The sequence below is a fragment of the Camelus bactrianus genome, chromosome 26 (genome assembly GCF_048773025.1).
Source record: "Camelus bactrianus isolate YW-2024 breed Bactrian camel chromosome 26, ASM4877302v1, whole genome shotgun sequence".
NCBI classification, from domain to species: Eukaryota; Metazoa; Chordata; class Mammalia; order Artiodactyla; family Camelidae; genus Camelus; species Camelus bactrianus.
In genome coordinates, this window is record NC_133564.1 from 20,129,709 (window position 1) to 20,144,180 (window position 14,472).

General features: G+C 44.8%; 1 protein-coding gene across 4 annotated transcripts in view; it reads left to right on the forward strand.

Annotated features, from left to right (window-relative positions):
* Positions 1-14,472, forward strand: part of MTMR7 (myotubularin related protein 7) — a 131,738-nt gene that overhangs the window by 112,105 nt on the left and 5,161 nt on the right. For all 4 annotated transcript variants that reach the window (XM_074353502.1, XM_074353500.1, XM_074353501.1 and 1 more), the window contains 5 exons: positions 6,687-6,796; positions 8,178-8,303; positions 10,108-10,157; positions 12,210-12,410; positions 14,132-14,272. In XM_074353502.1, the coding sequence (XP_074209603.1) occupies positions 6,687-6,796; positions 8,178-8,303; positions 10,108-10,157; positions 12,210-12,410; positions 14,132-14,272 (628 nt within the window). The remainder of the gene's footprint in view (positions 1-6,686; positions 6,797-8,177; positions 8,304-10,107; positions 10,158-12,209; positions 12,411-14,131; positions 14,273-14,472) is intronic.

The following is a 14,472-nucleotide window of genomic DNA, read 5'->3' on the forward strand; positions in this document are numbered from 1 at the left end:
TTTAAAAATGTTTACCCTCAGAATGATTGTTTCTCTTTTGTTAATCACGACGGCTAGCTTTTGGATAACTGGGGTGTTTACGAAAAGAGCGGTGGTAGAAGAAAGTGTCTCTCGTAAAACTAAAGATAGGCGTGACTCATACCGTGACAAGGTGAGCTGGTTTTCCATAAGCTGGGATGTGGCAATCCGGCACTTGCTGCCAGCGACAACATGGTTTCGGATTTGACGCGCGCGTCGGGCCTGGCAGTGCGAGGAGCGTGGAGGGGCTCTCCGCCCATTCCGGCCCCGGCTGCCCATGGTGCTGTCTCAGCGCTTCAGTTATTTCCTGCCGGCGTCTTAACCTTACACGAGTCGTGGTCTTCTCTCCAGCATCGACCACTAAATATCATATATCCACCCCGACTTCCCAGGCTCTTAGTGCCCCAGCTTCTCCCAGACTAGACTTCTCTATTTCCATTCGCCTTACATTTCCTATTTAGACTTTGTCATCGCTTAAGTCCTACCTTCAGTTAACTGTTCATTGACAGAAAATGACTAAGCCCCAAGCCTTATATGTGGTAAATGTAATATGTTTTTACATTTATTTGCTGCAGATTGTCTTTAGGCACAAAATTCATAGGCAAAGCTAATAGATGTTAATAGGGCATGCATTCTTTTGTGAGCCTGCTGCACTGTGGTACACTGTATGTACACGCACATCCATGCTTATTAGTAGCTGGACACACACTTACTCATGCACATGTTTGTGTAGATGCCTATCTGTGCTGCTAGTGCAAGCAGTGCCAACACCATGTGCAGAGTCCAGGCGGATCGCACTTTACCGTTTTACATTGTCATTAGATCCTTCTGAGGAGAACAAGGCTATTAAAAAATGGCTTTCAGGGCATTATTAATGGTGTGGAGGCTGCAGAAAGGAGCGTCAGCAGCAGAGTGGGAGCTGTTTTAAAGCACAATCATTAACCTTGTCGGTGTCCAGTGGAGAAGCTAGTACACAAATCTCTCCAGTTAATGTAAAATCCTCTGTGAAGAGGGTCCCTCTGGGTTGGCCCAGGTGGGGCAGAGAGCACTGCTAACGGTAATGAACCGGACCCAGTTCGCTGCGGCGTTCAGTCGGTGTCACCATGGTGGGCGCTGAGTAAGAGAGGGAGACTGCAAAGCAGGCTTTACCCGGCATTTCCGTTGTCCAGGCCATAACTAAGTCCTTTTTGAATGTTTTACCTGCGAGGATGTTCAGTCAAGGGAGATTACTAGCATTTTGCTTGTTCTTTGAAGACCATTTCTTTGGGCTTTCTTTTTGACTGTAAATGGGAATGAGATCAAACACTAGGAGTACTCAGCTGTGTGTCTGGCTGGTAATTGAGGGAGGGTCATGTACGTTTCCGCTTTGTATCTTAGGAGACAAAGACCAATCCCACGGGGTTCAGATGGAGACTTCGCACCTCACTTGTCCCCACCCAGCAACTGTGTAGGAAGAAATGATATTGGTGTAGGAAATATCTGGGGAGGATCACTGGAGATTAATTTTCTTCCAAATAAACCACATTTTCTCAGGTCCTATAATTATTTGTCTTTTCTTTTAAATGTTGTTCATGTATCTTTGTGGGATATAGTTGCCCTGTTATGTAAAACAAATATCACTAGACCCATGCATGAAACTCCTGGTTAGTAAGTACGGTTCTCTGTAATCCATGGCTTAATGCCTCTGATGTCAGCTGAAAGGAACTTTGTTCAGCAAAATGGTTTGTAAATATTGGTTTGGCTTTGGCGACAAGAGTGAACAGATCAGTATTTCTGCCTTACCCTGAGTTTATCCAAACAAACTCACCAGTTTTATATTTAAAACTCCAGGCGCTAATTGTTTGGGTCTTGAGGGTACCCCCATCTGTCCCTGTGTATTCATCACCTGCAGGGCTGTTTGCCCCTAACAGCTGCCACTCAGCACCTGGTGGGGGTTGAGGGGAACACCCTCTCAGCGGTTACCCTGCCTGAGACCTGGGGAGGCTGTTTTATTTAACGTACCCAGGCTTAATGTTCCTGAAAATAGACTTGATAAACAGGGAGCTGTGCTCAGCGTGGAAGGAGAGGAGCCGACCTGGCAGAGATGCAGCAGCTCCTCCCCCCAGGCGTGAGCTCAGGGAAGCAGGTAGCAGGACATCCTCTCCCGCGGTGCATTTTAGGGCCATGTCCTGTGAGCTCGCCCTTCCCCTTTTGCAGTTGGCACAGGCCACCTCCAGGGTAGCTAGGAAGCCTGGTGTCTTTATTTTTAAACTTGCCCTCATTTCCACGCCCGGTGGGAAGAGAAGGTGAAAGGGATCATTTGTTCTTGGACTGAGATTCGGAGTTCTGATGCCAAGATATCCCTCAGGCTCCCTGGACTTTTTGAAATGAACGAGAATGCCAGCTAGCCCTGGGCCCTATCATAACAACCAGAAAGTTTGGCCAGTTCCTTGAAAAAACAAAAAATCTCCGACTGCAAGTGAACGTTATCTGTGGACGATTTAAAGGGCTCAGGGGTCCTGAGACTGCACGGTGGAATGTGTGTATTTTTGGATTAAGTTGAACACTCTGGGTCCTGGCCCGGGGCAGGGGGCGCGAACAGCAGGCACCGGGGCGGGGCGCGGAGGTGCGGGGGCTGCGCGGGGACCGCGGGGGCGCGCCTGCCGCGCGCAGGGCCCGGCCGGTACTGCGGACAGTTCCCCGGGCGCAGATCGTTGCTCACTAGGGGCCCGTTTCTCAGCTGCAGCAGATTCCACGCCTTCGACTGCGTACCCAGCGCTCCCGGGAAGGCTACTTGAGGGGCGCCCTGGCTGGACTGCTTGACACACCGACTTCTACCCGTGCTCCTTCCTGAAACTGCGCCGCCTGGCTTAGATTGCCCCTGGGTCCAGAAGAGAGCCCGTCCTTCCCCACCTCCCCTCACTCATTGCCCTTTAGCCACCTTAGAAAAGGCAGACACACCTTCAGCCCTATGATGGTGCATTATTCCCCCATGCATGCGAGGGTACGTAGTTTGAACAAGTCACTGGAGGGGTACTTGTGCAAAAACGTTTGAAGACTGCAGATCAGGTTAATCTTCCTTGAGCAGTCTCAGTCACTGCTGTCCCATGGAAGTGTGGTGGAAGTCACAAATGAGGACATTTGTAATTTTAAACTTTCTAGTGGCCACGTCAAAGTAGAAATAAATGGGCGAATTAATTTTAATCATACATTGTATTTAACCCAATACATCCAAAATATTTTCATTTCAACCATTAGTGAAATATTTTATATTCCCCTCCTCCCCCCATACTAAGCCTTTAAAATTTGGAGTCTACTTTACACTCAAGCCTGTCTCAGTTCAGACCTGCCACATTTCAGGGCCCTAATAGCCACCCGTGACTACTAGCTGGTCCATTGGGCCGTGCAGTTCTAAGGGACAAAATGCAAAGCCTTTAGGCTGATGGTGTGCGGGAGCCCAGGAGCATTTAGATTGGCTCATGTTTGAATTATGAGAAATAACATAACTGAGATGGAGAGACACGGCTTAAGAGCTTGAACTCTGGAGCCAGGCTGAATCCTAGCCTCACTCCTTGTCAGCTGGGTGACCTCAGACAAGTTACTTCACCTCTCTTTACATTGGTTTCCACTTTTATGAAATGAGGATAATAATAATAATATCTTCTTCGGAGGATTGTTATGAGGATCAAAGAGCTATTATATATGAAGCACTTAGGAGAGTGTCTGGCACCTGGAATCACTGTTGAAGTTTCCCTATTACTGCCATTACTTCTAGGTAAACCCACTATGGTAGCCATGGTGTGGTGGCAAAAACCAGAGGCTTGTTTATGAGCAGGTTTGTGTTCGCCTTCTGCCGTTGGTCACTTTGTGTTTCAGCCTTTCTGAGCCAAACCTTTCACAAGTTTGGATGAGTGTAGTACTTCCTGCCTCTCAGGACACCGTGCTGGATGAACAAGAAAATGTGTACCATAGCTACCACTGTTTAATCTGTTATCTGCTGGCATAATTTATATGCATGATCTCATTTCATCCTTCAGCAGCTATTGGAGGAAGGTGTTTTTATCCCCATTTTACACTTGAGAAATTGAGAAACTGAGGGCTTAGGAACTAGCCCCAGGTTACACGGTTGGGCGGGGACAGAGCTGGGAAATGAACGCTGGATTGTCTGACCCTGAAGCTTATGCCCTTAAATAGTACGACACGGTGCTGCCCGTGTGCATATCGTCGTCATGACTACAGTGTGCCAGTTAGCTACAAAAAACTAAAGTCTCAGTGAAACACGGAGGCCTTCCCATTTCCCCAAGATGGCAGGTTAAGCTACTATGAAATGCCCTCTGATAAAAGCACCTGGAAATGCCAGGCAGATACAGCAAATCTTTACTGAAATGAATTACTGGACTTGCAGCAAAGAACAGGGATTAGTCTTAAGGGAATCAAAAACCACAGTGAGATACCACTTCCTACCCACCAGGGGATGGTAAATATTGAAAAAGAGCGAAACAACTCAGCAGTAGGGAAATGGTAAACTGAAATATACTGATAGAGTGGAATATTATCAGCTGGTAAATGAAGGAAATGAATCTATTTACAGCCTATGGATGTCTCAGAAATGAAGTGTTAAATGAAAAAAATCATGTTGCCAAAGGCTACAGTATGATGTTTGTATGTTAAGTTTTCAACACACATAAAACAATATAAGTTATTTGAGGATAACAGTAGCAGTGAAGGCCCTTTGCTGCCGAGGCTGTTGCTCTCCCACACTTTACAGCTGAGGAAACTGAGGCACAGAGAGGCTAAGTAAACTGTCCAAGCTCACAAAACTACTGTGTAAGTAGTAGAGGGACAAAAGCCTACTCAGGAATGTTAACAGACTTCAGAGGGGAAAATCTGGACAGTGCGAGGACATGAGACTTTATCTGTAACATTTTCTGTTTTTTCTTTAAGAGAGAGTTAAAGCAATTGTGGCCAGTCTGAGTGTCCGTTACATTTTAACATCTTTTATATGTTTAAATATTTCAAACTTAACATATTTTAATGACTAAAGAGACCATAATCTTGGAAACACTCAGCCCGCCGCTGAGCGCCCAGGCCACGGGGCTGAGGAACAGAGCAGTGGATTCTGCGCAGTGGTCTGCGCTGACGTCACTGGGCCCCCTTCTCCTCTGCTTTGTGCACGTGCTGCACCCGACAGGGAGGGTGCTTTCCTGCTGGTGATGCTGGTGGGGAGAGGGCAGCCCTTTGACCTCGGACACAAGGACAGTGCCCTGAACCAGGGCGATGCCAGAGAGAACTCAGTTCTCCAGCTGGGCTTCCAGCTCCAGGAAAGAGTTTGGAATCTTGCCTAAACATTCATACTATGGTTTTCTTAAGAAATGGCTTTTCCTGGGGATCTTGGTGTTATTTCCTTCATCACTGCTGACGGCTGTGACTCAGAATTTACTCGTACTTTTTTCGTGTGGCTCTTATGTTGCAGGAAATACGAGTTGAACCCTCTGTTATCTGGCATATTGGAGGGAAGGGCATCTGATAAACTTTATTAATGGTTATTATGCAAATGCGTGATGCTTTCAAAGACTGAACAAAGTTGAATTTGGGAGTTTGGAGTTGGAATGGCACTTATATATAATTTAGTACACCTTCCCTATTTTAAGCATGAAGAAATCAAGGCCCAAAGAGGTTAAATGACTTGAGCAAGATGATACTGTTAATCGCTGACAGAGCTGGGAGGAGGAGACAGGCCTCCGTATTCCCTGCGTGTATCTCACAGAGCACTAGAAAATACACTTCAACAAACAAGATCTCCAGAACATTATTTAATTGTCACTGATTGATTTATAGGATTCCTCAAGAGGGCTTTATAGGTATAAACTGCGTAAACTTCGGAATGTGATATTTGTGATACATGGTCAGAACGCTGAGCTCTAGAGCTTTTGCGTGCTTCACGTTAACTAGAAGATAAGCTCTTGGGATGCAGTGGCTCATGATAATAATATAGGAGAGTTTACACACCTGCCTTAGTTTTGTGACCTTCAGGTGTCATGGGAATCCTAGCTCATCTTCATTTGCAATCACAGGGAAAAGCCTGGACTTGATACTCTAGATGGGATTCAGAAGTGCAGGACCTCATATTCACACACTTTACTCTGCTGAGTAAAGTCCACATACTTTACTCTGTTGGGTAGGGTTGTTGGATCATTTCTGTGTAAGACTTTAGGACAGCCCTCCCTCTCTGTCTGGTGTTTGGACATGAGTCCTCAGCTGAAGTGGCTGGACGGTGGGGTTATAACTGGGCAAGTGCTGGAGTTGTTACATGAGCCTTTCCCCCCGTAGCAGTCTTACTCAAGTGCTCCTTGGTGGCCTGTTTTGAACATCTTTGCTGAAAGAATAAATACATCTTCTCTTATTTTTACTATGACAACATTCAATAATTTTCACAAATATTAGAATTTAAACTCTACAGACGTAACACTTCCAAGCAGAAGCAGCACCCCCCGTGCCCAGAGTAGAAAAGCCTTACTTGGAAGTGGTCCAGCAGAACCAGGTTCAGTAAGCTTGGGCATTTATCTTGACTCAAGTCTTCCAGAAAACACTATAATGAAGGAGCCATTAACAGGCTACCTGCAAATACGATCACATGTGAAATGAGAGACTGCCTCTATTTTGCTTCTGTAACACAATTTATCTTGCAGTGTGTGAACTTAAATCTCCCTCCATGAGTGATTTTCTGTGGGGACTGGAGAACTCTGGCTGGCTGAGGCACATTAAGGCCATCCTGGATGCAGGGATCTTCATTGCAAAGGTAGGCGACTGCAGAGGACAGACAGAGGCGGTGGGGCAGACCAGCCGGTGCACTCTGGCTTTGGAGTGGAGATCCTGTCCCCTCCCCACGAGCTCCCCTGGGCCACGTTGTGCTGTACTGAGTGGGGAGCTGGCTTTGCAGACCTCCCCGAGGTTTGCCCTCTGACCATGGGACTTTGTGAAAGAGAAGACAGTGCTCAGTTGATAGAAGATTATCAAGCGATCAAGTGGTAAGTTACTTTCAGACTGTTCTCATTTCAGTTAGGTTAGGCTTGGTCCTGGGTGGAGGGAAGAATTTTCTGCAGGAGAATATATCCAGATGTGAGTCACTGCAGTGATCGAGGCCTGAGACTTCCGTGTCAGTCAGCATCAGTTTTCAGTGATGGCATTAGCAGAAGCCCTGCTCCTGAAGCTGGCCAGCAGAGTCCAGGCTGCCAGGGGATTTTGCTGCAGCTTGCATATAAGCTGTTTGGGAAAGCTTTGTCTATTTTGTTGCTCAGTTTTTTTTTTTCCAATAATTCCCCTCAGATGTATATCTAAAGATGACCATGTCTTTTCAGATGACGTGGTATGCTCCCCTTTATTAGATAATTAATGTATTTGCCAAATATTTATTCATCACTGGGCACTTTTTTAGGTGCTGAGTATGCGACGCTGAGTAAGCCAGAGCAGGTCTCTTCCCTCACAAAGCTTATGTTCTGGTGCAGGAGACAGAAAATGAACCAGTGAATAAAACAGAATTTCAGGTAGTGATAAATGCCATGACAGAGTCTCCACCATGTTTTCCAGGCTACGTTTCCCGCCAAGAGACTCAGTGAAACTCGCGTGCCCATGTGCGGCGGCCTGTGAGCAGCTTTTCTCGCGGAGACCTGCTGCTGTCATTTTATCTGTTTCCTCCCCACCCCTCCCCGTCCATTACTTGGATCTTATTACCCTTTTGTCTCTAACCTCATAGTTTTTCAATTTATCATTTTTGTAGCTTTTCCTTTTTGAAAATGAGGGAGGCCAGCAGCAGCTCCAGAATTTCAGTCTTGGAAAGGCTTCAGGGGGAAGCCTGGAGGGGAAGGCGGGGGGGTGGTGGAAGGTGGCAGGGACACGGTGGCACGGGAGGCGTGCTCACCCGCGGTGTGGCAGCCTGTGAGGGCCCGGGTGGAGGCTTCTGGACCTAAGGGAGGACTTCAGTTACCGGCGCCAAACCAGGCCTTGGCTCTTCCTTAACTCGATGGGGCTGTCAACATCAGTAAATGAATGAAGAGGTTTTGGTATGGATTTTTTGCCTGTAAATCTTTTTTTGAGTCTTTCTGTGAGTATAAAACCAAACCTACTGCTGATCCTGGTTATAGCTGTTCTTTGTGACTCTTTGCCAATCCTGTGTTTTTCAGGCAGTTTCAGAGGAAGGAGCAAGTGTACTTGTTCACTGTTCCGATGGCTGGGACAGGACTGCTCAGGTGTGCTCGGTGGCCAGCCTCCTGCTGGACCCTCACTACAGGACCTTGAAGGGCTTCATGGTGAGTGCGGCCATCGGGCCACTGTCCCTCACTGGCAGCACCTAGACAGAATGGACCTCTCTTTTGGCAACTGTTAGCAGCTTATTTCCCTCCTCATCAACATTATTTTTCTCTTAGTAGATCAGTAAGATTAATTAAAGGGGAAAAGGTGAAATAGGCTGGAATAAGGAGGTGAATTTCTTGGATTTTGGAACCAATTCAAACCAGTGCTACTAAAGATGAATTTGGAGGCAAATACAAAATATATCTTCAGTAGTTTATGAAATAGAGTTTTAAACATCATTTGTATAGATAGATTTCAAGTTTGAAATACATTTTCAAGTTTGAGGTAACATGACTGTCTGTATAACAGAAAACAGTTTTCAGAAAAAATATTTGGAGACAAAGCATATTGTGCAAGTCCTTGAGAGGGAAAAATGTTCTCACTTACTACTTTTATATTTTAAGTAGTCCTTTGCGACTCTGGATGAGAATATTGAAAATTTCAGTGTTTGGCTGTTCTTTGCTGAAATGATGAGTGCATCCTCTCCTGGATTTTGCACCTTTCAGGTGTGCATCAGAACTTGACATGTTGCTGAATATTTGTATGGTTGCCTGGAAGGTGAAGCTTTGGCTAAGACGGAACCATCTTCTTAAAATGACTGCAGGGACTTCCTGGTGGCTGGGAGGTTACTGGTTCCTGCCTCTTGAAGCATGATTTGGTAGAAAGTGCTTCAGTGGATCCCGCATCCATGCTGGGGACAGATGCTGTCAGAGGAGCCTGATGGGGTGTGTCCACTGCTAGGTCTGAGTACGGACAGCTGACACTGGGGACAAGAGAGAAGACACAGGTTCCTGCTCTTGGGCTTAAGTGTCCGAGAACTTGCTGTTACCTGTGCCAGCACTGAGATCTTGGGGACAGTCCTGGTGCAGCTCCCCCTCCTTGGACTGAGGTTGGGGGCTGGAGTCATTCCCTTACATCTGGACGGGGGAGGGGCTGAGTTGCACACTCCCAGGGCTTTGTCACACTGTCCTTCACCACCGCTGGCTCTTTTTGATTCCTCCCCATTAGATTTACGAGGTGTCAAGGCCAGAATTCAACCAGTCCTTATTTTTTTTAGGGAAAATCTCATTGATGATATTGATGGTACTATCCTGTATTATTTGGTTAAATCTTTTTTTTTAATCCAGACAATTTGAGGGGAATAAATTCATGTTACCTCTACCTCCAAAGCAGGGCTGAAACTTCAAATATGCTCCAAACCCTCGTCATTCTGGGATTCTTCTAAACTAAAGGAAAGATCACTGAAAAACACTCCTAATTGTTTCTTGTTAAAAGGTCGGTATTTGATATTAAACAGACAGGCAGCATCGCATACTGGGGAAGAGCTGGGTGGGAGGGGCTGTGCAGTTTTCTGGAGTGGGGTGATGAGGTGGCACTAGCCACTCGCTAGTAGCTTAGGTGAGTGTTTAACCTTTCAGTTTCCCCCTCTAAAATGAAGAGTGACAGTGACACCCATCCTACAGTGAAATGAGATCACACGTGAACGGCATGAATAGGGCTGCACAGAAAGCACTCTGTGGGTGGGGGCGTTACCTTTCCAGGCACCCACTCCTGTGTGTTTTTCCTACGGAAGACCTTGCACTCTGCCATTCTGACGTGCATCTCTCCGGGGATGGGGGGCGATGAGCGCTCATTTGCAGGTTACCCGAGGATAATGACCTCTGCTCTGAGCACCCTTGAATCCTTCAGCATTATTGGTTCTGATCTCTTATCTTCCCTCGTTTGCTTCTCTCCATGATATTTATATTCTTTCTTGTGTAGGTATTAATTGAAAAGGACTGGATTTCCTTTGGTCATAAATTTAATCACAGGTAAGAAATATCTTAAAATCAATTGCTGTGAATAGTTTAGGATTAAAAAAAAACTGTTTCCTGTAGTTCCCAACTGAGTGGGGGAAAATAGCCTTGTTTTTAAAGTTTCCTTGTGTATCTTACTCAGAAAGTTAAAATGCTGTTGTATATATTGTATCGCAGATAAAGTTCTCACTCTGAGTACTCTTGGCATTTATTGAGCAGAACTTATTAATCTTAAATTATTCCAGAAGACACAGAGAAGCTTGTTCACTAATTGGCCTAGAAAGTGGGCTCTCCCTTCCTCCCACACACATTTGACTTACTAAATTATTCCAGGTTTGAAGTGCAAACATTCAGGCTGCTGGTTGTGGTTGCGAAATGCCTGTGGAACGGTTTCTCTTTGATCTTCCGCAGTGGGAGTCAGACAGGGCTCGTCCTAAGGCATTTGTGTCACAGGTGAGGTCTGTCCCAGGTGTTTCTGGAGAGCTCATGTAGGACAGCGGCCCAGGTTGAGCCCAACAGATCCAGCTCCAAATTCAGCTGTGGCATTTACTGTGTGGCCCTGGGCGTCTGTCCTTTCTGAGCGTTGGTCTCCCATCTGTGAAAAGGGGAGACCCTCCCTGCTCCATAGGGTTACAGCAAGGCTTTTAAAACCATGTACGTAAGGAGCGTCGCTCCTTGCCTACTGGCCCATCTTCTGGGCTTTCAATAGACAGAAGCTCCTGGCTCCGTCCGGTCAGTGTTGGTGTTACTGGCTTAATGCCTGACTGGTGTTCTCATGTCTCATCTCAGAATGTTACATGTAGCCGGTATGGTCTAGTCTTCTGGTGCTTAAATTTAGGCATCATGCTGACAATAATTAGATATTCTGATAGACATTTTGATTGTTTGAATATTTTCCTAAAGAAAGCTCTAAATTTATGAATATTTATTTTTGTAGCTTTTGCACTTAGCATTAGTTGAGCATTTATTCTGTGGTTTTCTGGAATTCTGTTTTTATAGTTAATGATTTTTCCAGGAAAGCACATCGATTCAGTTTTACAAATGAGAAAATTAAAGCCCCAAAGCAATTAAGTAACATTAAGATCACATTGCTATTTTCAGTTTTGGGGGCTCCACTGACTGCGGGGCAGTCAGGGTCTCTGAGGTAGATGTGCGGACAGAAAGAATACAGACGTGGCTGATAAGTATGTGTTTTGTGAGGCAGGAATATATTAATTAGACAACGCTTTTTAAAGCTACTAAAGGTGAGTGGGACTAAACCCGCTGAGAGGTTTCCAGACAGTTTCTGATGTTTCCACCCTTGGAAGACTCCCAAACTGATCCTCACTCACTTCTCTTCCTCAAGCTGATTATCCACTGCTGAGAAGGTGAGGTTCTATATGGTTGTTCTGTAACTGCTAGCACCCCAGTCACCCTTTTGGAGTCTTTCTAAAATTCACCTAATAGTGTAAGGGACCAGGCAGTCTTTATTTAAAAATCGATACAACTGTGAGGGAGGAGATTCTGATGTACTTTTGGAAAACAAAGCTGAGGGAGATATAAAGATATACGGGAATCTGTGGTCATGTGGAAGTAACTGTGCTAGAAGTAGAAATACCCCAGAAACTCGGGGGACCACAGTTTTCCCAGGTTGTCTTTCTTCCTTATTTCTTCCCAACAGAACAATGCAAAAGTGAAAACCACTGAAGTTGCCCAGGTATTTCTTCCCACTCTCCCACTGGTCACTAATTAAGTGGAAGACTTGTTTCTTAAGTTCTGATGTACTTTTAAAACTTGAATGAAAGGATGCTCTTTTTTCCCCATGGAAAGAGTCCTTGAATTTTAACTTCAGCACTAACACTTTCTTCTGTAATTATAGCATGAATATGTCCCTTCTCTGCCCAGACTTTCACTACAGTTTCTCTTGAAATTGAAATTTAATAAGTTATTTTTCTACTTGTGCATTCCAGGTTTATAAGATAAGCTCTACTTAGGAACAAGGGTTGCTTTTATGATTTTTTTTGTATTTATAGCTTTCTAATTTAAAAAAAAAACTTGCCATAAAGTCTCTAATATATTTTTTTACAGGTACGGCAATCTAGACGGGGACCCAAAAGAAATCTCTCCAGTTATTGACCAGTTCATTGAGTGCGTCTGGCAGCTAATGGAACAATTTCCCTGTGCCTTTGAGTTCAATGAGAGGTTTCTGATTCACATTCAAAATCATATCTATTCCTGCCAGTTTGGAAACTTCCTATGTAACAGCCAAAAGGAGAGGCAAGAACTCAAGTAAGTTTTTCGGTGTTTAATTTTTATGTAAAGATTTTGTGACTGAGAGTTTCAGATGGCTTTTCGTAATCATGAAGACTTTTAGCCACACATCTACACTGGCATATTGAAGTTATTTGCTTTTTCCTGACAACATTTCATAAATGGTTTAACGTCATCACCTGACAAAGGTAGGTACAAGTTCATGTTGGCCATTTTCTGTCTCATGTTCACGGACAGGTAGGTAGACTTGACACACTGATATGGAAAGGAAGCTTCCTGGAGTCAGAGAAAGGGATTTTTGCATTTAAAAGGAAAAAGACATCTTTGGTGGATACACTCATAGTAAGAACTGAAAACACAGTAGTTCCCCCCTTATCCACGGTTTTGCTTTCCCTGATGTCAGTTATCTGAGGTCAGCTGTGGCCCGAAAATATTAAATGGAAAATTACAGAAGTAAACAGTAAGTTTTAAATTGCAGGCCATTCTGAGTAGCATGATGGAGTCTGGAGTGTCCCTTGCCATCCTGCCTGGGATGTGAACCCCCTGTCCAGAACGTCCTGCCTGTTAACCACTTGGAAGCCATCTCTGTTACCTGACTGTGAGGTATCACAGTGCTGTGTTCACGTCACCCCGACTTCACTCAGTAATGGCCCCAGGGTGCAAGAGTAGTGATGCTGGCAATTAGGATATTCTCTTAATTGTGCCTAATTATAGGTGAAACTTCATCAGAGGTATGGATATACAGGAAAAACAGTACACACTGGACTCAGTACTGTCTGGTTTCAGGCATCCACTGGGGGTCTCAGAACACATACCCCGTGGATAAGGGGGGACTGCTGTGTAACTGGGAAACTAAGTTAGAAACTCAGGTCACTCTTATTCGGATGAAAACTGTAGTGCTTTTATCGAGAGGGAAAATGTAGATGAAATGTGGACTTTTTATAAAAAAGTCAAAAACTTAACAGTACAGTGACTTTTGAACCACAAATGAACAATTTTAAAATTTTCATAAAATTAAATGATTTCAATTGTGGTTTATATAATAACTATCAGATTTAATTGTGGAAATGATGAGTTCAAATAGCATAGAGTCCATTAGTTTTATACTATCTGAATGGAAAGAAAATGCTTTTCTGGTAGATATTAGTCTATGCTTTCTCCAAGGAACTTCAAGTGTGATTCTTGATAAACAGTAATGATATAAAAATAGCAGAGCACACCCTTTAAGCTCACCTGTTTTCCTACAGAGCTTTGGGATTTGTTGTGATAGATCAGCCCGTTTCATGCTTGGTTCTGAATCCTGGCCATTCCTCTCCCTAGTGCTGTGACTTTGGGAAACTGCGTAACCTCGCCCAGATGTTTCCTTATCTATAAAAGGGACAAATGTCATAGGAATTCAGTGAGGAGTAAATGAGAGAAAGTATATGAAGCATTTAAATAGTACTTAGCAAGTAATAAGAGTTCAGTGACTATTTGGGGGAAATTCCAAAAAATTTTACGTGGTTTTGATAATCAGAGGCTTAACCATCTTGCTGAGGCCAGGGCCGAGAGCAGGGGCTGAGATGGGTAGTGTCCGCTGCTGTAGCTTGGAGACACAGAGTGGAAGTCTCCCTGCTGGACAACAGGGACCCCTGATGTTCACATAGCAGTTACTGCCCTTTCCACCAGCTTTAACATTACAAGCCTACTATTTATAAGAACCAAGATAGTCATCTGCAGCCTTCTTTTCTTTATAACAGAATCCAGGAAAGAACACACTCTTCCTGGGCTCATCTGTGGAAGAATCGGGCTGAATACCTGAACCCTCTGTTCAGAGCTGACCACAGCCAGACCCGCGGAGCCCTTCGCCTCCCCACGGCGCCGTGCAGCTTCACGCACAAGTATGTAGTCCTCTGGGCCCTCGCTCAGTACGGCTGTGAACTTAGTTTCTCACACTGTTTACTACTTGGAGCCTGAAGCATATGATACACTGAGCTTCAAGGCTTTTTTGGACAGAAACACACCGAAGGGGGCTGAACTGCTATTTTTGCCAGTGTCTCCTCTCCCTCTCCTTTCCTCCTAAATAAGGAAATTTTTTTAG